The sequence below is a fragment of the Nansenia antarctica genome (assembly GCF_963989245.1).
Source record: "Nansenia antarctica genome assembly, chromosome: 3".
Lineage (NCBI taxonomy): Eukaryota > Metazoa > Chordata > Actinopteri > Argentiniformes > Microstomatidae > Nansenia > Nansenia antarctica.
The window spans coordinates 41,017,268-41,040,896 of record NC_137688.1 but is presented as its reverse complement, the minus strand read 5'-3'; the positions used below and the strand labels follow the sequence as shown (position 1 = coordinate 41,040,896).

General features: G+C 44.3%; 1 protein-coding gene across 2 annotated transcripts in view; it reads right to left on the bottom strand.

Annotated features, from left to right (window-relative positions):
* synrg (synergin, gamma) overlaps positions 1–23,291 on the bottom strand; it is a gene marked incomplete at its 5' end in the record, with an annotated part of 37,661 nt that extends 14,370 nt beyond the window's left edge. The window contains 15 exons of one of the 2 annotated variants that reach the window (XM_080526505.1): positions 5,860–6,801; positions 8,030–8,092; positions 8,273–8,388; positions 9,506–9,645; positions 9,766–10,017; positions 10,867–11,063; positions 11,232–11,312; positions 12,827–13,108; positions 14,265–14,612; positions 15,527–15,638; positions 16,159–16,264; positions 16,417–16,544; positions 17,469–17,599; positions 18,673–18,713; positions 23,257–23,291. In XM_080526505.1, coding sequence (XP_080382631.1) covers positions 5,860–6,801; positions 8,030–8,092; positions 8,273–8,388; positions 9,506–9,645; positions 9,766–10,017; positions 10,867–11,063; positions 11,232–11,312; positions 12,827–13,108; positions 14,265–14,612; positions 15,527–15,638; positions 16,159–16,264; positions 16,417–16,544; positions 17,469–17,599; positions 18,673–18,713; positions 23,257–23,291 — 2,974 coding nt within the window. The remainder of the gene's footprint in view (positions 1–5,859; positions 6,802–8,029; positions 8,093–8,272; positions 8,389–9,505; positions 9,646–9,765; positions 10,018–10,866; positions 11,064–11,231; positions 11,313–12,826; positions 13,109–14,264; positions 14,613–15,526; positions 15,639–16,158; positions 16,265–16,416; positions 16,545–17,468; positions 17,600–18,672; positions 18,714–23,256) is intronic. The other variant, XM_080526506.1, reaches the window with a different exon arrangement.
* Between the last annotated feature and the right edge of the window lie 338 nt (positions 23,292–23,629).

Below are 23,629 nucleotides of genomic sequence, written 5' to 3'. Positions count from 1 at the left end.
TGTTAAAATGTGAAGTTTATTCAAAATAGTAGTTGTGTGATAATAGCTATATTAATCTTAAATAAAACACAAAAGAATGTATTCTGCGTGTGAATATAAAAGGAGCTGCTTTGGCTTGTAACAAGCAGCTTTGCGAGTATTTACGTGTCCTAAGGGGTCACTTGGATGGTCACTTCTGTCAATACCCTCTCCACCTGTATTTTGCCATTATTATATCCACCAAGGTTTGTTTAATAAACATTGGCCTAAATGAACATGCACACAAGCGTCACAAGGCATGATCAATTACTCTTGTCTGAGGGCCGATGGCCAGAAAGAGATAAAATACTTGTACATTTGCTATAAGTTCAAGTCATGTTGAAAGTCCTCTAATAGATTTGACAGTATACTGGGATATTTTGGAGGGAAGGTATACTGGTGGTATACTGGTTTGAGAGTAATACTAGCCAAAGCCTAGTACAACCCAAGTATTCTATATGGCTCCCAAAACGTTTTTTTTTCTTTTTTCTCATCTGCACACAGAAATGCACACACTCACTCCCTCCCTCCCTCCCTCCCTCCCTCCCTCCCTCAGTACCAATAGCCTTAATGTCAATGAATAATTTGACTTCTAATGCTTGAGACACCAACATTGACCTGACGAACGGGATCTGAATGCTGTGGGTTGTGAGTGAGAGTAGACACCTTAAGGGCCATTTCAGTCTCTTCAGTTTTACTTTCCCTTATGTTATCAGTTCATCAAAAAACGTTTTTCAAATCCTGCGTGAACCTGTATTAACAAAGGGCCAACACAATAGGCATACTGTATATTGGTTACATATTTCTACACATACTGTATCTTGGTTATATATTTACAAACATGTTAAACATAAACCAATGATCTAAGTATTTATATTGTGATGGATTGTGGTGGTTTCCTGTCCTGCACTGAGAAACAACAAATGTTTTGAAGGAAACGTGATAAACAAATCTAATAGAGATTGTGGAGAGAATTCCACCAACCCCTGTTGTGCAGTTAATAAACAATCATGTATCTTGTATCTGAGCTTTCTGGTTGGTCAGATGGTTACACACTGCACCAAAGTGCGTGGGTACCCTGGCTCCTATGTCCAATGCTAGTGGAAACAGTAAGGAGTACTGTAGCTAACACCCTAGATAAGTCAAAATGAGGTAAAACCTCAAAGAGTGAACTATCCCTTTAGGTTATGGCAGATGAGTGTTTGTGAATGGTACAAGGCCCAGTGAAACACCTTTCCATTCCACTATTATTTATGTGTGACTAGAGTACAAACTGTTTATTATCATGGGACAGTATGTATGAGTCATATTTCATAAAATAGTACTATCAGTAGTGGAGCAGGTCTGAGTCTATATTCATTGTTTTCTGCAACAATCTTATGATTACCAGTGTTTACGGTATATATAACACACACACACACACACACACACACACACACCCACACAAATCTAGAGATACACATGGTCAGTATACAGCACTGCCTGACAGAAACCTTGCACACAAGAAAACAATTTGTGAAATTGACAAGGAGCTAGTGTAGTAAGCCTCGTGATAGATCATAATATGGCCTCTCAGGATAAGAAAAAGAGAAAATAAGACGGTAAGCATTTCAGCAATACCAATAGTAATATTTATTACGACAACATGGGAAGAGAGAGAAAGAGAGAAAGATCACAAAATACTGTGAAAGAGGTCTATTATTACAAGAAGTTTGTCAAACTAACACTTGTAAAATTATCTTTTAATCATTTTGAATACAAGGGCATGCAGAGTCAGAAAAGAAAGAAAGAAAACAAACAGCGAAAAAAGGTAAAAAGAAAAATAAACCCCAGAATATAGAAGCAGAAACCAGAATGAGAAGGCACATTCACAGACTAAAATTAGTAGATCTCGGTAGAAGACACACTGTAGTTGTACTAATAGGGTGGAAAGCAACAGATTGATTGAAAGATAATTGAATACAGAACAGTTGTTAAGCCGAGGGTAACCTAAAAGACATGTTAGAGGGAGGTATGATTAACCCTTTGAGGACCTGAATGCTTCTCTGTGATTCTTGTCATGAAAGAAGCTCAAAATGTCAATTACGGACTTTTGAAATCAAATAATAACTAGGTAACCTAACCAATAGGACCCAGAGGCATTGCGTTCTACTGGTGAAAGGGGAGGTAAGGATCACCAAATCCAGTGTTTAGAATGTAAACTAATCAAGAGATCTGGCAATACTGAGCATCTGCAATCTCTGTGTCTACTGCATATGATTCTACACAAAACAGCTTTGCTCAAGGACTCAAAGGGTTAAAGAAAACTGCCGCAACAACTTAGAAAATACTATTATGTCCCATACAGGTGCTCTTAAATTGATTTAAAGAGACAGTATCCTTTTTTTTCTAGTTGCTATCTGGAAGGCTGATCTGCAAAATCTCTTAGTGCAGCCACTGTGTGTGAGTAGGACAGGATTTCTCAAAAATATTTGATTCAGAACCACCCTCAAATATTCTATAAATATCTTAATAAAAACTTAAAATCATTAACACATTCAAACAATATCAGGAAGTCTATCTTGTTTCAAAATAAATGAGTTAATTTTCCTGTAATAAAAATACACTATTCAATCTGTATGTATACATTTCTCTTTTTTTACTTCAATAAAAACAACCTATTATACTGTTATGCAGAAAATGGCATCCTATAACATGTTCTTGTCAATTTCACAAATTGAACAGGCAGGCACACTGCAGCAAAAAGCAAGGCAGGGGAGGGTAACACTAACGTCAGTGTGTGTTCTCAGAGAGCCTGTCCACGGACCCACACATAATAAAAACGTACCTGAATATCAAAGACAAATGAAAAAGCTTCCGTTTCTGACCCAAAAAGTGCCCAGAAAAAGAGATACTGTCTCTTTAAAGGGGCAATCTGGGATTGGTATATATATATTTTGGACTTTAAATGATAAAAGAAATTAAATAATGATAGCCATAACTAACTTATTATATGTAATATAATTAATTATAATTGTAAACAAACCATGTATAGCTTCAAAACACTGTTAAAACTATCCTTCTGACCTCATGGATGTTCAGTCCTTAGAACCAATTCTATCCATAGTTCTGTTTATTTGAGAGTGGTTACAAGAAAAGGTGGCAAGGACACCACTTGGTTTATTTTTAGAGTCCCAGATTGCCACTTTAAGGTTACATGTCCAGGAAGGAACATAGTGCAAGCATGATGAGGTGGTTTTCACACGCTGAGGCCTGCTACGCTTTTAGAGGATTCTAGAGATCTCCAAGAAACATGAACACTGGATAAACATGGGTCAGGAAAGAAAAGGAGGAGCAGCAGCAGCAACAGCTTTTGGGAATGTATCAACACTCGGCTGGGCACTATCTTCATCACACCTACCATTGTGTTGCAGTTCAAGGGTCAGTTCTCATTGCTTATCGTCTTTCTCTCTCAATGGAGAGTAGCCAGACTGTTTCAGTTAAACAGAACGTTTCTTTGTTCTGTTGTACACATACTGAAACCCCCGTTAGCCGACATTTACCATTTCTACTTTAGAATAACTCCTAGTATAAATAAGATTTAGATGCCCCTTTTGCCCAAATTGCTACAAACCAGTGGACTGATATGTTGGCTGGTGTTGAAATATGAAATATATAGGCTAAGCACATCTAAGGGCTTTTGTATGTGGTTCGCACACGAAGGAAGGGAAAGACCTTGAATGTAGTAAACAGAGGAATGAGACATGATGGAAGATGAGATGGTTGGTAAATCATGACCATCAGAGGGGAGAGGTGTGTGCTGATATGGACAATGCCTAGACATGAAGTCAAATGATATTACATTGGAGTTTCCATTAGAGGGGTCAGGGCGGCCAGGCTGGCCCAGAGGACAGTCTCGGAACGGTGTGCTTTGTACTTTAACTGTCGTGCATGAAGAAAACCATTGTGGCTGACGAATTAAATGAACAGACTTATTATATTTCCCAAGTGGCAGACAGTGCTGCAGGTTTGGCACCTACCTGGATTAATAAAGGTAACTGGAAGTACTGTTCCAGATCGATATACAACATTATTTTTCCAAGGAATATTGAATGGTTACTCTGAAAACCACAGTAGGGAAACTCACTCAATACACATTCACACAGTACAGACACACAGTGAGCTGTCTATAATACTGCTCCATCTACTCTAAGGTGTAAAATATAGGGCTGAGGTGGGTTCTGCCTTTGATATATGAAGGATTCGTTACAAATCATTTTGACTTTTCTTTTCACAAAACACTGTAATCTGTCCACCTTTAGGAAACAGCTGCACTCAGCTGCATGTAAACGGTCATGATATTTGGTCAACAACAAATTATCAGTGAATCATTTTGAAAAGTGCCTGTTTTCCTTCCTCCCTCATAAGTATCTTGTTTCAATTCATTTTCAATGTGTGCTAAGCTAGGTTGCTCTTCTAAGCTAGACCGAGCTCTTCTCGGTCTCCGGAAGACTTTGGCTTCCAGGAAGCCATTGGTACAGTAGGCTGCAACAGTGTGATCTGAATAAAAACTGATTGTACAGAAGCCCATCACTATAACATGCTCCTAGTATTCACCCTTACAGTCATTATGTCAACACACACAATCAAGGTTGGTGAGATAAATGGTGCAGAGAGCACACAGACTGGGAATGTGAGCCTGCAGTAGCACAGAAAAACAGACCTAGGCTCAAATTGTATATTTCAAATAATTTCGAATACGTACCAAGGCTTGATTGAGTTTGCCTGGCACAATGGAACCAATTCAATAGTCCTAAAAGTGCAAACCCTCCCGATCTGGCACTCCAGACAGGCTCAGGCAATCGCTCAAAGTATCTCAAATACTGTATTATTCAACCCAGTCTGAAGTCAACAGTCAGAAGAGCAGTCACTTTGATTCTCTCTATTGAACCACGACTGCATCCCTCCTGACACTCTCATCAACTGGATGAGTCTATGTAGGGGCAGAGACCTGTGCTTATTGTCTGTTTTACAAAAGCAGAGTGTTGAATGCAAAACATGTAATCAATTCACAAAAATAACCATATGAACAATAAATAAATAAATACTTAATAAATATTAAATTAATTCAAAATGACTAATGATGGGATGGGAATGAATGAATGATGTTGTTGTGGGTCTGATGAGATGACAAGATATGTAGTGGTGTGATGTCTGAGTGTTTGAACATGATTCAGCAGTAACTAAAGCCCTGCTTTAAAGGGATGGTTGAAAGCTTTTCCGGTCCTCCGTTCTCCACTTTGCTAGCGCAGGAAAGGCTAACCAGTTAGCAGCACCCTCTCCAATAGACAGGTTTACCAAGTTTCTCTGAGGAGATTTTGCCATGTCATTTCAATGGCAGAGGGCACTGATAACTGTTAAGGCCAATGCACACGGTGGCGATTTTGTCGCACCGCCGAATTCGATTCTATTGTTTTGAATGAGACAATGCATACGGCGTGCGATGCGATTTTGTCGCACGACAACATTCGATTCTCCATTCACACCCACACACTTCGGTGGTGTGAATTGAGAATCGAATGTTGTCGTGCGACAAAATCGCACGCCGTGTGCATTGGCCTTTAGCCTTTGTAGGCGTAGCAAAGTGGAGAACAGATAACTGGATAGCTTTCACTACTGGCCTATGAGAACAGTTTAGGCTAAGATGATAGTTCACCTAAACAGGAAAATAGGTTCATCCCTTTAATGGGTGGCGCTATGGGGCACTGAGGAGGACTGGCTGGCTAATTTCAGACCTATGATTGGTTCTGTGTGTGACTGGGCGGGGCCTTGCTCACCAGAGCAAGCGCACTAGTTCCTCACCTGCGGCAGAGGGTTGGTGGGCCGAGAGGCCCGGTAGGTCCAAAGAGCTGTCAGACATCACATGCTTCAGATCTCCGCCCATGTCCGACAGCTTCATGTCTAGCTGAACCGAGAGAGCGTCCTCCGAGTCCTCCTTGCCCACGCTGCTGCCCCCGATGGACGGGAGGTCGAGGGACTTGACCGAGGCTGAGTCTTCCTTGGCCTGTTTGAAGGCGGCCACCTTGTCCACCAGACTCTTCTCAGAGGCCCCCAGTGCTGTGCAGAACTTGGAGGACTGGAAGTCAGCAAAGTCGTCCGCGTCGCTCTTGAGGGAGGAGAAGGAGCCGCCGCCACTCTCCTTGTTGTTGTCGTAGGCCACGCCCCCCTCCAGAGATAGCTGTTTGAACACGTCATACTTGTCGGAGCCCTGTTGGGGGTGCTGTTGAGCTGTGGTCTCCCCTCTAGCCCCTATGCTTCCCTCGCCTTTGGGCTCACCTCCAGAGCTTCCAAACGCCATGAAGTCTGCAAAGTCATCCTGAGGTGTGGCCACGCCCCCTCCCACAGCACGGCCAATGGCAACCTCAGAGGAGGAAGAGCCAAAGAGGGCAAAGTCCCCAAAGTCATCAGCCCCTCCACCTGGGGGGAGCACCAGCGAGGGGAGCACGGAGGGGAATGGGCTGGGCTTGGTTTCTGCAGGGGCGTGAGCGGGGGCCGAGGGAGCCAAAGAGGAGAAGAGATCCAGGTCGGCCATGTTGAGAGAGTGTTTGGGCTGAGGAAGAGAAGCTGTTGGTTGATGTTGTTGTTGTTGTTGTATTGACTGAGAGTTAGAAAAAGTAAGAGGGAAGGCTGGCTGAAAGATCTTGGCCTGGTCTGGAGGGTCTAGTGGAGAGATGCTGTCGGCGGTTTTAAAGTCTGTGAAGCCATCATCAACACTGACAGACTTGAAATCGGCAAATCCTTCCCCTGTGAAACAAAACAGAACAATTGAAGGGCATGGAAAAAGCATTTAGCACAGCAGCCAGAAGGAGAGGACATTGGCATGACACAAAACAGCATCAGTCGCCTCAGCCTGGATTTTCTCATTTCACAATCCTACAAGAAAGAGAGGAGCGGATTAGTTACGGCTTTGTCACATTGCCGATGCTCGTGGTGAATTTCAAGCTGTCGAGTGAACTAGCAATGACTGGGCTGGGCCAGGAGTCTAGAGACACACACTAGTAGTGAGAGAAGAAAACACTGCACACATCACTGCACAAACAAAGCGACGTGTTCTACAGTGACACGCGCACACGCACACACAGCACCACCGCAAGCCCAGAGCTGTCAGTCCCAAACTGGGACGGAACACGATGATTAAGCCATACTTCAGAGGAAAGATTCTCTCTAGATTCTACAAAGACTTCCCAGTCTCAGCAATGCCATGATTTTAGAACAGATCTTTTTTCTTTTTCTTTTTTAAACCACACATTTGACAGAGTAATGGAAATCCACAGAGGAACAGTGGGTAGACAGTATTGTGGTGTAGGAGCAAGACATATATTTGACTATAAGCAGGGAATCTGTTCACACTGCTCCTTTATTCTGGAGAAGAGAGAAGTAATGGACTCATGGTGGAGAACAGGAACCCCAGAGCAGGAAGGAAAGGTCACTGCAAGCCTTACTAGACTTACTGGAGTGGTGAGAGCTGTCCCCATCGCAAACTGTTCTAGTGAAACAGGGGCAGGAAACACACCTACATCAATGCTCAGTGCTGCATGTGTACTTGCACACCAAAATATGTGCCAGATAATAGCACAGGGCATAGTAATATGATCATATATTTGTGTATAATATCTGTGGTTAATAAGATACGTTATCAATCCCCAAAGGGGATTGAGGTCAATCTAAAAACGGATTCCTATCATTATTTACTGCTAACTATACATAAGCATAACATGTTCAAGCCAGGTTAAACAGGTAAAACACATTTCCATCTCCCTAAAAAGAACAACGGACATCAAAGGAACTTTCTCAAAACATTGTGTCCCTTCCTCTAGTGGTTTACAGGGACCTTCTCAGAGGGCCACCGTGTCCTCTCAAGTCATATGGCCTGGAAACCATGGGGGTTGCCCGGGGAACAGAGGTGTCTGTGTGTTGGGGGAAATGTTTGTGCATGTTCTTTGTGCTAGGGACTAGGGAGGGTTCTGCTTACCTCCTGGTTTCCTGTCAGCAGGTGGCTCAAGCTGTCTGAACACGCTGTACTTGTCTCCGGAATCTGGGACATACAAGATCAACAAACCTTAAGCTTTGTTTGAATATTTGGGAATGGGAATGGACTTTATTTGACATGCAGGTAAGTGTACTCTTGGACTATTACAAGACCATTATACTATTAACGGCATACAGTATGTAACTAGTGAAAGGGTGTACGTATGTACTGGTTGTAGACAGGTACCTGAGACAGGGGGTATGGGCTCTGAAGGTTGCTCCACAGACAGCTGCTTGAAGACGGCATACTTGTCAGAGGATGATGAGGAGGAGCCGGAGACAGGAGTCAGCATGGCAGGTGCACTGCAGAGAAAACAGCCATCTTCAGTCAACAAGGGACACAGAGGGTCAATACTAGAATACCAGGGTCAATCTGTGCTTGATTGAGTTTGACTGGCACAATGGAACCAAGGAATTGTATGAAAGGTGCAAACCCTGGCCCATCAGGAATGCCAAATAGACTAAAGCAAAACCGTCTTAGTATTTGAAAGTATTTCAAGTACTTTTTGACCCAGGTCAAAGAAAAAGGTTTCCTAAAATTAATCCATTTTAAGCTGGCTGAGCTGATTGGACACTACAATACAGAAATTCCACAGAGGTTTCACACCATACTGGCACCACAGATAAGACACAGGAACCTAAAGCCTTTAGGGGAATCAGAGCTCAGGCTTTGTGCTTCTTCAAAAAGCTGCAAGGCTACACTTGCCAATTCTGTCTGACAATCCAGCATGGGCTTTCTCTGTCTTACTGTTAATTAGAAAGCGATCTTAGACTTTGGGGGATTGGAGATATGGTGGTGAAACAATGAGACGTTCGTTTGTTTTGTTTAGAGCGAGAGAGAATGAGAGAGGAGAGAGAGGATTGTAAGAGAGACTATGACCCTCAGATGTGAGATCTTTTATTTCTCCATTCTCTTTGTCTTTCCTACAGATAATTGCCATTCCATTCTGTCTCTCTGGGAACAGACAGAATCTCTGCAGGTTTAAAAGTTGTATAACGAAAAGAGCTTGTCTGCTGTCCATTGAAATGAATTCATTAGGAGAAGCACTGCATCATTGTTTTGCTAGGGGGATGGGCTATTGCAAGCTATTAAGAGACCATGTACCTTTTTATATGTTTCCAAAGACTCTAATAGGTCAGGAGACAGTAGTATCATACGTTATAACTTGACCAGGGATGTTGCGGAAAAAAGTGGCTTATCACTGGAAAATGAGAAAATGTTCAATGAAATCACTAATGTTCATCAAAGTTGAGTGAACGTTATTCACCATGAAAGAATGTAGGTAAAACAGTGTTTCGTCTCTGCTACATTCCTGGACCTGACTATCAGCGACTGATAGTGACATGTGGTGTCATTACACAACAATCATTACGCATGTTGGTAACGCTGCTAGTCAGTCCCGTACTGTAAGGACAGTACCTGTTCTGGTGTTGAGAGGGTGTGGTGGAGGGAAAGCTCCCCGCCGACTCCCCCTGGAAGTCAGCGAAGGACGACTGCTCCCCTCCAGCCTTGGGAGCCTCCTGGAAGTCCTGGAAATCGTCATCATCTGCTTTGGTTCCCTAAACACATCCGCAAGACATTGACACGACTCAATACATGAGTGACTCAAACACACAAATCAATCAATCAATCAATCATGGAATGATTCCTGAAACAAACAGGCATGGGCACATGGTTACCTGCACTGGTGGGAAGTTAGTGATGAAGTTGCTGGGAGGAGGTTGGGCAGGAGCTCCAGGAGCCATGCCCATGACGGCTGGCACTGGGGTGGGCATGGGCATGGAGACCGGGGGCTGGGTCATCATGGGCTGCGGGTGCTGGTGCTGGGGCATGTGTTGAGGGGCCATGGCCATGGCCAGGGCGGGCAGGTTAGGTACTGGGGGAGACGGGAACTGGCTCAGAATATCCACATTCATTGCTGGGAGACCACTCTGCAATGGAGAAAATAACCCAAGATAAGACTTCCGACTTTCATTCAAGTGGTCCTCTGAAACTCTAAACTCCTTGCTGCTTTTTTTGCGTAGAGCTCCCTATTGGTTGATTCTGAGATTCTTCCATGTGGGAGTTTCAAAAGTCAGAAAAATATCAGGTTTACTATTTCCGAGCAGCACTTGAACGCAGCATACACACCGGAGACCAGCTTAATTCATTCATGAGTGCTTGTAATCCTATGAGATCATGATGTAGCAAGTTATAAAAGGTCACACTTGATTCAACTTGGTTGCAGTTAAAGTGAGTCAGCAGCATATGTGAGTGCGTTGTAATTAATATGCATTTGTGTCTGAATGTATGCCCCCCCCTCCACCCCCTTCCAAACCAATCATCTATATGCCATCCACCACAAGCCGAGACAGAGTAGTTTGCCTAAATCATTAATTACAGTTCCATTTTAACACCCACCACAAGACAGCTTCCGAATTTTCCTCTCATCACTCTACAAAAGGATGCAGCTCGTAGCGCAGATGTTCCCGTAAGACTTAAGACTTATTTCCATAACAAAAGAAGTCTTATTATTCCCGCCATGTCTGCGGTGGCGTGCACCGCTGCCGGCTCCAGATTTGCATTCTCCCCAGGGGTGCTGGCTACAGGGCTGGCGACAGGGAGATAAGAGGCCTGCAGGCGGCACACTCAGGGCTGAGGGGAACTCGAGTCACATTCACCCAACTGTAGCACCAACATCCTAGTGGTTTCAACACATTCTCAACTCACCTGGGCCTGGAATCCTATCTCTATTTAAAAAAAAAAAAAAAAAAAAAAAAGAACAAAAGATAAATGACTACCTGTGCTACGCCGATGAGGGCCAGCACAGTGTACAGCTCCTCCTTCGTCAGCATGCCAGGTGTGGTGCGATTGGCTGAGGCCCAGATTTGCCCTAATGCCTCTCTCGGAAGACCCGATGACATCAGAATGGGGTAGAGCTTGGCTGTGTCGATCCCCCCCGGAGTCATGGTGAACTCCAGGACCTTCTTGAACATCTCTGTAGGACAATGGGAGGAATAGTAAGAGCCTATGTGAAACCAAGATACAATTAGATAATAATAATAACTAGATAATAAGATACAATGTGCAACCTGAAAAAGTTGTAGAATTTACTCTCGTCAGGGAGTATTACTAGGAATGTGTGTCAACACAGGTGGTTGTTTACCCGGGATGAGGCTGTCGTTGTAGAGCCAGCCAGGCACCATAGGCTGGATGTGTTCTTGTTGAGGGTATACACCGACACCTGCTATCAGCAACACAGAGACAGTTAGGATAACACAACCTATGGCAAAAAACGCTCTCCTGGCAGTCCCTCAGTCACCACACAGCCTGGCTTGTATGGAAACCCACAGCTAGAGTAGTGTGTCCTACACCTGACGTCTGGGGGGCCCAGTGCAGACGTAAGGCTTCTCGGCATCAATGAATCTGTTCTTGGGCCATAACCGACTACTCTGTCAGCTCCTGAGGGGGAGGGAAGAGAGGAATTGGGTTGTAAAAAACAAATAAACCAAGGCTCACTCTTGTATATACACATTGACATTGACCTAAATCTCTTTCCTTCGTAACCGAGGGGTGTGTTCTTTCCCCGTTGTGTACTAAAGTGAAATGTGATACTGATTCAGCAGGTCTAAAAGCAGCTTGCTAAAAGAGAGGACACATGAGATGAGGTACATTTGGGGAGGAAGACTCAATGCCTTGAGCCAGACCCCTACGTTATAGGGATCATAATTGTTGACTCTAGTAGCTACTTTGCATATAATCCTCTGACCAGACTGGTCTAAATCGCCTTGGCCACTTAAATTACTATTACAATGCACGGGGTCTCTGTGATGAGCTGCTACATTTCCCTGGATGGCAGCGTGGAGAAAAGACAAACAAACAAGTGCAAACAGAAAGCAGCAAAGTGGCATATGCACAAGCAGGCCCCTATCTGGAGCGCCTCGGGGCCCCCCAGCGGGACAGGGCTATCCAAGCGCATCCGTGTTAAAACCCCAATCCAAGCAAGTCTGCATGCACGAGAGCGAGGTCAATCTCCGGAAGAGAGTTACACAGCGGCGGCTTATTGAGTCAGCAGGTATTACCCCAGGCGACCTCGGGAGGGAAGAGAGTATTTCCACATTGTGTCGGCAGGGGCCGACGTGAGACAGAACATCTAATGAGATTTGGCTTGAGGTGTGCAGAGAAAGTGCTGGCCCAGAAAAAGAGACCAAGCGGAAGCAGAGCAACTCCTCAGCAAGTCTGGAGAGTCATGCTGAAGCCCCCCAGGGAGACAGAGATGGACCACTGTGTAAGCCCAAAGACTGGGAAATTATATCTAGAGCTTGTGTGTGTGTGTGTGTGTGTGTGTGTGTGTGTGTGTGTGTATGTTGAATCGGTAGTACAGTAGTAGAGCATATTTTTCTACGTCATTCTTTGATTCCACATGCTTGAATATCTTAGCAGGGAAAATAGATTTTTTTTTCACCTCATTCTGTGATGCCAATAGAGGTTAGTATGATTTGTGTCATAGATAGTATAGATCATAAATGAGTGAAATAGTGAACAGACTAAGATTCGGTCCAATCCCAAATTCGGTCAGAAAGTTTCCGGGAAAAATCAGAAAACAGTAACAAGGGCATTCCACCATCGACAGTTAAGAGTATTTCTTTTATCTGGGTTTAGTAGAGAATAGATGAAGTAGGTTACATGCCCTGCATTGATTGTGTGTTAATTCGACAGAGATAGAAAGAGCGACTGATAACAAATGGTTTCCTCTCTCACCACCGTTGTTACTGGTTTGAGGGAGGGTGTCAGCAGCCTGTGTGGGGGCTGCGGCCGGTGGTGCTCGGGTCTCGGGTGGCGTTTCTATGGTGAAGGCAGAACTCAGGTCCCCCGGTGGAGTCCAGGCCCAGTTCCGTGCTTTGTCGCTGGAGTGAAACTGGGCCGAGACTTTCGCTCTGGGGCCCAACTCTGCCAGGGGCTGCTGGGACTTAAAGCTAATGTGGGCCTTCTTATTAGCCGTTAGATCACACGAGGAGAAGAGTTTCTCTTCCAGGGAGGGGCCTAGAGTGGTGGAGAAACGAGGAACACAGGTGCTTGGCAACACATCCATCCATCGGATCTGTTTACTTACTGCTTCTACCGTACGGGGGCTCCCGGAAGACAGTGTGGTGAATGTCTAATTTGACAGAAAACTAGACCATTGCACAAGGGTTCTTGTGGTTGTCCCTGTAGTGTAGGAGAATGCTTTGAAGAACCATTTTTGGTGCTGTATACAACCCTTTCAACAGAGACGGTTCTACATGGCACCAAAAAGAGTTTTGGTTTAATGTAGAACCTATTTTGGTCGAACAGGGCATGTACATTGTGCTGTAATTCGAAAAAATTGAGGGAACATTTGGTGTGCAGATATTTACTGCCTCAGACATTATATTATCACATTTTCAGTGAACACAAGTTTAATGTCTAGGTGGAGCTATAGGCAGCTTAGTTTCTACAGATCCTCCCTTACCAGGTCAGAGGCAACATATCAAAGAGAAACTTGGTGCCATCTCAGATAATTGGCTTAGTTAATAGGCAGATAGGAGACAGCTAGGTCACAAACTCCTTAACAAATTTGGAATGTATCAGAATTAGAATAATTTTTTATTGCCAAGTATATTTGCACTATACATGTAAACAGAATTGGGATAATGAGTGAGTTGTGAGGCTCCCCAGTTGGTGTTTCTACTCTGTAGGGACTCTGAGGAGTTTATCTCCTTGGATCCGTTACAGAGCAGGAAACACACAACCTGATCCAGGAGATTACAAGGCAGGGGACACAAAGACCTGCAATCTGCTTCCTATTGCCTGGTGTTCAAATAATATTTTGGGGAAGAAAGAAAATACCCATCTGGCACTCCAGATGGGCAAACGCTCAAATATTTTCCTACCTTTTTTTCAGTATTTTACCAATTGTACTGTAGGCAGTGCTATGTAAAGGCTAAGGTAATCTGCCTGTCTGCCGTAGCGTCTGCATGCTAGCACAGTGTCAACTGTAGGCCAAGACTGACACGAGAGGGTGAGGCACCCGTTTCTAACGACACGATGAGTTAGGGCCTCATCACATCAACGACACGACTGTTAAACATGCCTACCAAACGGGTGTGGCGGTTGGTGTTAACGCTTGGTTATGAAGACTGACTTATGAGGTTGATGCAAAAGAAAAGGAAGGAGTTACCTTGAAATGCAGATTGGGAGCTGGAGTTGACAGCAGAGTTTTGTGTGGCAGTAGGAATGGACACAGAAGTGGGGAGGGAGGCAGAGGAGGGGGTTCTCTGTGTGGGAGCCAAATCTAAAGGCTTGGCAGATAGACCACCTGCCCGGAGAGAGGGGGGCGATGGCTGGGCATGGGGCTGGAAGGGGTGGGGAAGGGTGGAAGAGGATGAGGAGGAGGAGGATGAGGGGAAGGAGGAGGGGTCTACACCGGGACCCTGTATAAAGTCACTAAACTCATCATCATCATCCACGGGGGGGAGATGAGGGGGGAGGGAGTGAGGGGTGACAGAGGAGTGGGATGGCGATGACTCTGTAAAAATGGAGAAATAATGATGATGGCAACGACACACAACACAGGGCGACGGTGGAAGATGCATAAAGTACACCACAACACAACAGTGAAACATAACAACTATTTTGTGCAGGATCAGAAAATGGACTACATAGCGTCCTAGGCAAATGATCGGACAATGGATCATATGCAGCAATAAATATGATGGTGTCCACTAATTACCAAAATAATCAATCTAACCTAAATACTTAAATATTGAGTTAGTTTTAAGCTAAAATTTTATTTCTGTAATGCACAAGACAAGAGGAAAAGTGAAAGGCTGTACACGTTTAACGTTCAAGGTCTAAAACAAAGTGAAACATACAGTAGGTAGCACATCAAGAACCTGTGACAGTTAAGGTATTACAAATATTGGAGCTTGTAAAATAGAAATAAAAGGCAAAATGAGGGAAGCAGCAAACACAACAGTAGGCGAAAAGAAAAGAAAAAAGAAAAAAAAGAAAGCAGAGGATTATGTTGCTCTCTAAATATGGTAAATGGACAAATCTGTGTGACACACTCTTAGTAAACCCCAGGGACAAAAAAAAACAAGCTGTTGTGTTCATTGCAACAGCTGATGTCACAGAGTGCGTCCCCTGGCTGTCACCCTCTACCAGTCCGTCTGTCCGTCTGTCTGCCCTGTCCGTCAGTCTGCCTGCCTGGCTGCCTGGCTGCCTGGCTGCCTGGCTGCTGGTCTGTCCATCTGTCTGTCCTTGCAGCCCTGTGGCTGCCTGGTTATTCCCATAGGGAAGGCTTTCCAGTCAGGCTGTTGGGCAGCAGAGCAGCGTTCGGATAGGGGTGGGGGCGGAGCCGAGGCTGGGGTTCAGGGTACTGTGAGTACTGTACCTGGGTGGGGGCGGAGGCTGGGGTTCAGGGTACTGTGAGTACTGTACCTGGCTTCTTGGGGTGTGAGGACGGCGTGGGGTGCATCTTGGCGTCTCGGCTGAAACCGTCCAGGTTGCCTTTGATGGCCTCCAGCGCGTCGTCGCGGCTCTTCTCCCCGGTCTGTGTGTACGTTCACATTCACATCACGTTTACATTTATCCAACGTGACTTACAACAAATACATTTGTCTAAGTAAGTGAATCATCTATCCATCAGTAATTCTAAGAAAAATAAATCTATGCTAGGACCACGGGTATACAGGACAAATCAGTGCTCAGGAGGAGGAGACGGACAGTGTTGTTATCACAATGCATGAACACGCCAGTCGTGACTCAGACTGGGATGAATGCACATGTTGTAAGTCGCTCTGGATAAGAGCACCAGTTAAATGGCTGAAATACCTCCGATAGACGAATAAAACATCATGACTTCAAGTCAATTCGATAAGAAAACAACGGGCTGGTTTCACAGACAAGGCTTATGCCTAGTCCATTGAAGATGCTTTTTAGTCTAGGATTAGGCTTACGCCTTGTCTGTGAAATCGGCCCTGTGAGTTTTTAACTGAAGCTTCCTTCCTTCCTTCCTTCTGAATGTAATATGTAGTGAGCCAGGGAGACAAGGCTGACAGAATGAGGCTGACCTTGGGTTTCACGCTGCTCAGTAGCCTCAGCTTTTGTTTCTGCTCCTCAAACTGCCTTCTCTTACGGTCCTCCTCCAGCATCCTCTGCTGCTGCTCCAGACGCTTCCTACAGGCCACACGTTCACACAACACACAGTTAGCAGAGGCAGGCAGGCGCACACACACACACACACACACACACACACACACGTACATAAACACAAACAAACACACACACACACACACACACACACACACACACACAGAAATATGACTTACTGGTGCTCCTCAGCCATCTGTTTCTGCATGTCGGCGGTGTACTGGGGCCCCGGGGGCCTCATGCCCATGAACTGCGGCTGGCCCATGAACTGCATGCCTGGAGCCTGCATCCCCATAGCCATACCCCCCTGCACAGACAGCACACACAGACACAGACAGACACCCCGACACACAGACACACAGCGGCACACTCATTAACATGTGCAGCATTCCCTTCATTCAATATTAAATGATCAGTCGCAGCAGCAGCAGGAAACCAATGCATTTCTAAGTGATTTTAATAGACTTGACGACAGTGCCATTAGCGGGCTGTACTGTTTATGCATCAGCAGCGTCTTGTAAACAGGTGAATTCGGAAGCCTCCAGGGTTTGATAAACCCCTCATTCTGAAAATACTCAGAAATACAACACTGCACCAACAAAGTCTGGGGGCATAACTACAATCATCAGACTGCACCTAGACAATATATCAATACGACTATGTACCGGAGGTGAAACAATCAAAGTCAAGGGTGCAAAAAAGAAGAAAAAGGGATGATGTAATGTTGTGTGGTAGAAGGCAGAAAAACAAGAAAGACAAGATAAAAGAGAGATGTTGGCTGGAGTTGTGCTTTATAATAGATTACTAAGTATGAGGTAATGCCCTGCAAACTGTTCTTTTTCTACACTCTTCAGGTGAGCTTGGAGCTGGCACACTCAGCCCAGTGCTTCCACTCACCTTAAGAATCTCTCAAGAAACAGAAAATAGGAGCAAGATTATTTCTTGCCCTTCTTTTTTTGTCTGTCCTTAATTCTCAGGGGACCTAAGACCCAGTGAGGTAAAAAGAGAGCAAATTGTATACCAGAGTAGTAACACCCTAATTACAATAAAGAAGCTGAAACAATCTGAGCTGTACTGGGCTATCGTGCTTAAAACATCCATAGTTGTTAAACCAGCCAACGTGAAAGGAAAATATCTGAGCCACCACAGTAGGGTTTGGGTCGGCCCTGTAGTGTTTAAAGGCCCCTAAGAAGAGGGTACTACAGAAACAAGCACACAAACACAAACCCACCTGCATAGGCATGGCACCAGGAGGCATCTGACCTCCAAAGTTCATTCCCATCATTCCCTGCATGTTGGGCTGCATGACCTGGACCATAGGGAAGCCCTGTTGCTGCTGCTGTTGCTGCATGGGTAGCATGCCTGTGCAAAAAAACACAACAGAGGTTTGTGAGATTCCATATGACCATTGCATCACGAGAAGTGTCCACATGAGAGAGCACAGACGGTACAGTCTATTGTGGTCTGGTTTCACAGATCTAGATTAAACAATAGTCATAGAATACAATCATTCTCAAATGGGAGAATCTCAAGTGTGACTTGAGAGGTTTTAATCTGTGTCTGAGAAAGCCTCCCCAACAAAGAGGCACAGGAGTGCGAGAGATGATGTATGAACTCCCTCATTTGCAGTAAGATATTACTGCAAACAAATGTCCTGAACAGCGACAGGGAGGAAACATCAGCTCAGCGACGACGGAGTCTGTTATGTTTTTGCGTGAGTGCTGTGACAGCTCAGAGCTCTGTATTATATATATTTTTTAAATGTGTGTACATGAACAGATGCTCTAGCTGACAGCGAGAGATCCTCGGCACCACCTCCGTGCGTTCTGTCCTCCTGGAGCTTCCAGATGATTCTCCATAATAGGCCTTAACCAGGTGGAATAAAAATGGCTCAGTCATCCAAAGTGCTTCTGCATGCATTCTGATGCAGCGTGTGACTAAAATATGTGTGCCTACCTACCGGTGATGCCCCTAACGAACCCCTACGGGAGGCGTGCTACAAACGTGTGTGTGTTGTTTACCAGGACTGTCATTGGCGTGTCATTGTAAAGTAAACAAACACCATAGAGCATAGGCTATAGGATGCCGGAGAGTTAGGCAGAGCCCTGTACTGTATTGTTGTTGGTACAGCGTCACTCCAAAGAATATGAGGCCATGTGTGATGACATCACCTACCGTATATGTTGAATTATCTCCTCAGTGCTGCACTGAAAATGTAGGATGACACAATGCTCCAATGACCTGCGAAACTTTGATCTAGCGCGCATAGCATGAATTTCAACTGGGTCTCTTGAGTGTGTGTATAGCGATCAGTCAGTTGGTAGGTTAGGCCTAAATCCAACTGCTGAGGAAACCAGAGCACATACTGCATGGAGAGTGAAGGACCTGGGGGGGGGGGGGGGGGGGGGGGGGATGTTGACTGAAGCATGACTCACCTTGTGGCGCTCCCAGGCCCCCTCCAACAGGATAGATAAAACTAGAGGAGAAAAGAAAAAACACAGGTCATAAGTCTCAGTGCTATGTAGCCTATCGTATATGGTGAAAACACTCTCCGTCAGTCCCATAATATGAATTATATTATTATTATTATTATTATTAATTATGATATTATTACTACTGGTACTACCATATTATGGTACTAGTATGGATTGGGCTAGTAACATAATAATTCAGTAAGGGGAAATTAATGTGTCATGCCTTTACAACACAATAGCTATCAATTCACTGTGGACTGGAGTAATGCACATTAACCTCGCATTGAAAAGAATGGAGAGTCTAGGGCTCTAGGCCTAGGCCTGGTCTTATTTCAACACAAAGACAACCTAAATACTTAGGCAGTCTCATTCCTGTTTATTTATGTTCTGACACATCTGAATGCTGGGTGCCCCTTATTGTTCTGGCTCACTGCTTTCCAAGGAATGCATGAATATATACACTGCACTGACAGCCGACACTGAATCTGACAGGCGGGAAGAAACATGGATCTAATAACACTCGGCTGTTGCTCAAAACAAAATGTATTGATCAGGGAATGAGCTCCTTTGACATTCTCACACACAGTGTGTTTCTGTTTTAACAAGAGGGTTAATAAATAACTTCCGCAAAGACATTATCATTTCAATGGGAGTTGGCTCACATCATTGGTCCTTCCATTCCCTGCAATTAATAGATGGTGGCCTGGTAGCCCAAATGGAGGCCGATCATTAGGAATCTATTAGCCAAGTGAGAACACTTTTTGGGAAAGAGACGACGGAGACCGTCCGAGGTATCCATGGGCAACGGACTGTGTCAGTGAATGAGGCGAGAGACACAGGGAAGCGGACGTCAGGAGGAGAGGAGACAAAGGCCGGGGTGGGACTGTGACGCAGAGTCCCGTCTCCCTGTCTCCATGGTCACTCTATGGTAAAACTGACACTATTGATGCATGTATACACTGGACATTTTAAATGTGTATTTAGGCCTATCCTCCTATGCCCCTTTTTCTTTTACCATTTACATACATTTTAACCATTTAGCAGACACTTTCACACAAAGCGACATTCTGTACAAATAAACTTGCCTTGCCTCAGTGCCTTACTCAAGGGCACACTATAGTGGTGCTCCAAGGTGGGATTTGAACTCATGACCTTCTCATCACCAGTCCAATTCACTATCCATTAAGCACCACTACCCCCTAACAGTTTTTAAACAGAATGTCTGGGAAACGTGGTTACATCAAAAAGATTTCAGCGTAATTCCATTACCAAACCATGAATTATAGCCTACTTCGTACACATCCGTTTTTTTCACTGAGAATTGTTAGGAGTAGCCTAGTCCTTGTGCATAGAGTTGTATGGTTTGTTAAACTTGCCAAACAAGGGTATATTGTTTCTTGTGTGTTTTCATGGCAGAACTACCACAACAACTACCCTTGGGCTGCATTTCATTCCAGAAAGTTGTTCCCTCCCATCAATCCCTTTCACAGATCTGATTAGGCTGGCAGTACATGTGTAGGCCGAGATCTGTGAAAGAGAGTGAATGAGGTGACTGCTCTCTGGAGTGAGATGCAGCCCTGGATTAGCAGTGCAGATTAACACGATGGAGATAAACAGCGATACCAGCTGTTGGGCCTGTCTAGGACATTGTATAAGGCCTGTGTGTTCACAATAGCAACATTGCAAGGGCTAATACTGTAGGAAGGCTTGGGGGCTGGCCATTGATAGTGAGCAGAGCATGAAGCCTCTCATATTCAACACTGGTGCTCTGTCTCCAGAAACAACCCTGTTTAGTAAATCTAAAAGGATTGGATAGACCCTAACCATAAACAGGAAAGCAACGATTCCATTGCAGTTGCATAAAACCATCTTGCTTATGAATCAGAATCATCTATACAAGTGCCTATGGAACGATATGGGATGTAGGCTATTCTGAACAGGACTTGTGTGTGGCACTAAGCCATGTTGGATGCCTTCTCTCACAGACTTTAGAAACAAGTGTAAACAAAAGCAGTGCTCATTAAACATTGACGAGCTCCAACGATCCTATGATTAATCAACCTTAATTATTCAATGCATTTGTGAGTGAGTCTCCCTCTGTTTCAATGTGGGATAACTCAAGTGCACAGTGACCTGACACCTCACTTAGGCTAAAACCATGGTTCTGTACAACTCGTTCAACTTCTACTTTGAATTATCCAGACATTTTTGACACAATTAATTATATTCCTGAAAAGTGAAAGTCTGGAGGCAACAGTTGGCCTATTAGGGTTGTTGTTATGCTTCGTCGTGTACATGGAGGCTGCTCAAAATCCCCAACTCTGATTAAACAGCTTGGCTTTGAAAAATTAATATCATACTTTACTAAACCTATTAAATAACAATTTAGCCTGTCTTGGTTAATTAATCTTAGAGTGCAAATTGTCACCTACCCATGCACCTCTAATAAAGATTAATGCTAGATTCAAGGTTTCTCCCTGTGGCTCAAAGAACAACGGTAGAAACGTTAGCAAGGCTACACCTGTTGATAAAGCCCTCCTGTCTCAGCTCCCGCTTATGTGTAAGAGTCCCATGTGTGGGAAAACTGAGCATGTGCTATGCCAGACAGCAGTGGGGAAGTGGAGACGCATGCCTCTGGCTCCTGATGTCTAGGATAGGTTTCATTATTTCTAGGCCGGCCTGCCAAACACAGCTCCTGCCTGCCCGCTCCTATCCCCTTGACACTGTGTGTCAGAGCCTGTCATCATGCATGCATGCTTGAGCAAATCAACATATTAGACTTGTGATTGCATTAAATATTCTTACACTTTTTACTGAACCTCTATGCTCCATAAGAACATGCTGTAGAACAGTATTATGATTTAAGCTATACATAACAGCAATGCTGTGTGAAGAAACAAACCCTATTTTGTTTCCTATGACAGATTTCATGTACATTTTTACATTTACATTTTTGGCATTTAGCAGACGCCTTTATCCAAAGCGACTTACAACAAATACATTTGTCTAAGTAAGTGAATCATCTATGCATCAGTCAATGCAAGAAAAGTAATCTCTGCTCGGGCCAGGGGCCACTGGCATTAATAATGCTAGAATTATTTTGCGGATATCGGCCTAGTTACTCTAGGGCTTCACGCACACAGCACCTAGCCTAAATACAGTAGTCAACTCCCTTTCTACTATTTAATGGTCAAAGTCACACACAGTATGAGTCCAAGAGGCAGCAACGACCAAAGTTCCTAGTCCTGCTCGGGGCAGGTAAACTCATCTGAAATACATGGTTCTTTGGTTTCACAAACGGTATCAATATCATTGGCTGCTCGGACCAGAGATGTGGGAGCAGGTAGACATGTATTATTCAAGCTGCTCAGCTCAGGCAGAGGTTCCGCTGATTAAAAAAACATGAGGCTAGCCTTTTTCATCTTCACTGCTGGACATCACCAACATCATCAACAGCTCAACACAAATAACTAGACACTCCTATAAATAACCCGCCTTGGCTAAATCACATGGTTCTCCATCAGTCTCTAAACACAAGTCAGAGCAGTGTAAAGTCAGGAGGACACACATGACAGCTCAGAGAGGACAAGCTAAGAAAAGCAAGTGCTGTTAACAGAGAGGGTTGAGATACTGTAACAGCCTAACACTCACACTGCTCACATCATGAGAGAGAGGAGAGGAGAGTGTACATTCAGGAGAAGTGGATTTAGTTTGCCAGCTGCTACCTTCAAGTGCTATTGACGTCATCCATCCCACACACCTGACGTCACCAAGGTGGGGAGTGTGTTAGCTAGCTCTGTCCAGCTGCTAAAATGACACTAGCCAGCATATGACTTGACTAGCTAGATAACCAGTCATAAGAGATCATGGGAGGCTAAGCTAGCTTTCACACTATTGTCCCCTTGACAATAGTGTGTCTGTCGGTAGTCTGGGCTCATCTGAATCTGCTGACATGACGACATACATTCCACATTAGCTAGCTTATCTGGCTGATATCATGAACCCTTCATTAGTATCTAATCAGAACAATGTACCGACAAGCAAATCACTCTAACCATCCCAATGTGGAATGCTGTTTTCACAGATGTATCTCATAGATGTAACGTTAGCAGCTGGATACATAGATAGATAGATCGATGGACAGGCAGCTAGGCTAGCTGACTAGACTGGAGCAATGAGCATCTGAAAGCTAGCTAGCCAGCAACTGTTAGCTAGTTCTGCATAATAAGTATTGCCCACTAGTAAGCTATTATAGTAAGCAACAGTAAGCTATCATCGTTGGGAATTATCAGTTGGCCAACTGTCATCATTTGCGACATTCAACAAAGCAGTCCCACAGTAACGAGCACCTTTGACAGCACCGCTGACAGCCAGCTAGCTAGCTACACAGCCGTCACGAAGCCCTGCCTCGCCTACAAAGCAACCCTCATTCCCCTTCTCACTATCCAGGGAGTACATATATATTGACCAATTAAATGGGAATGTTAAAACTAGAATATCGTGAGTCTTCTTTCTTAAATTGTTAATTTTAAATCAATGAAATACCTGCCACCTCCCCCTGATCCTGGCCGTAGAGCCATCGTAACAACACGGACAGGAAGATGTCGGAAGCCAGTGACGGTGTGTGTATATTCCAGATCATTTATATTTATTATCCACCAGATGTCGCTGTTGTGCTTCTCTCAAATGTATTTTGCCAGCAAACATCCGATTATTACCGTGGATCTGGTTTCACCAGACATTAGACAAGACGACAGGTGTAAGCAGGCACTGACTACACCTGTCAATTTTTCCTGATAATTGCATTTTAAGGAAAGGAAGCCACATCAAGAAGTGGCTTGAAGGAACTACATCTTTTTTCTTTATTTATTTTTTCTTTCATTATGATTAGGAATATTTTTAGGATTTGGTTAATGGC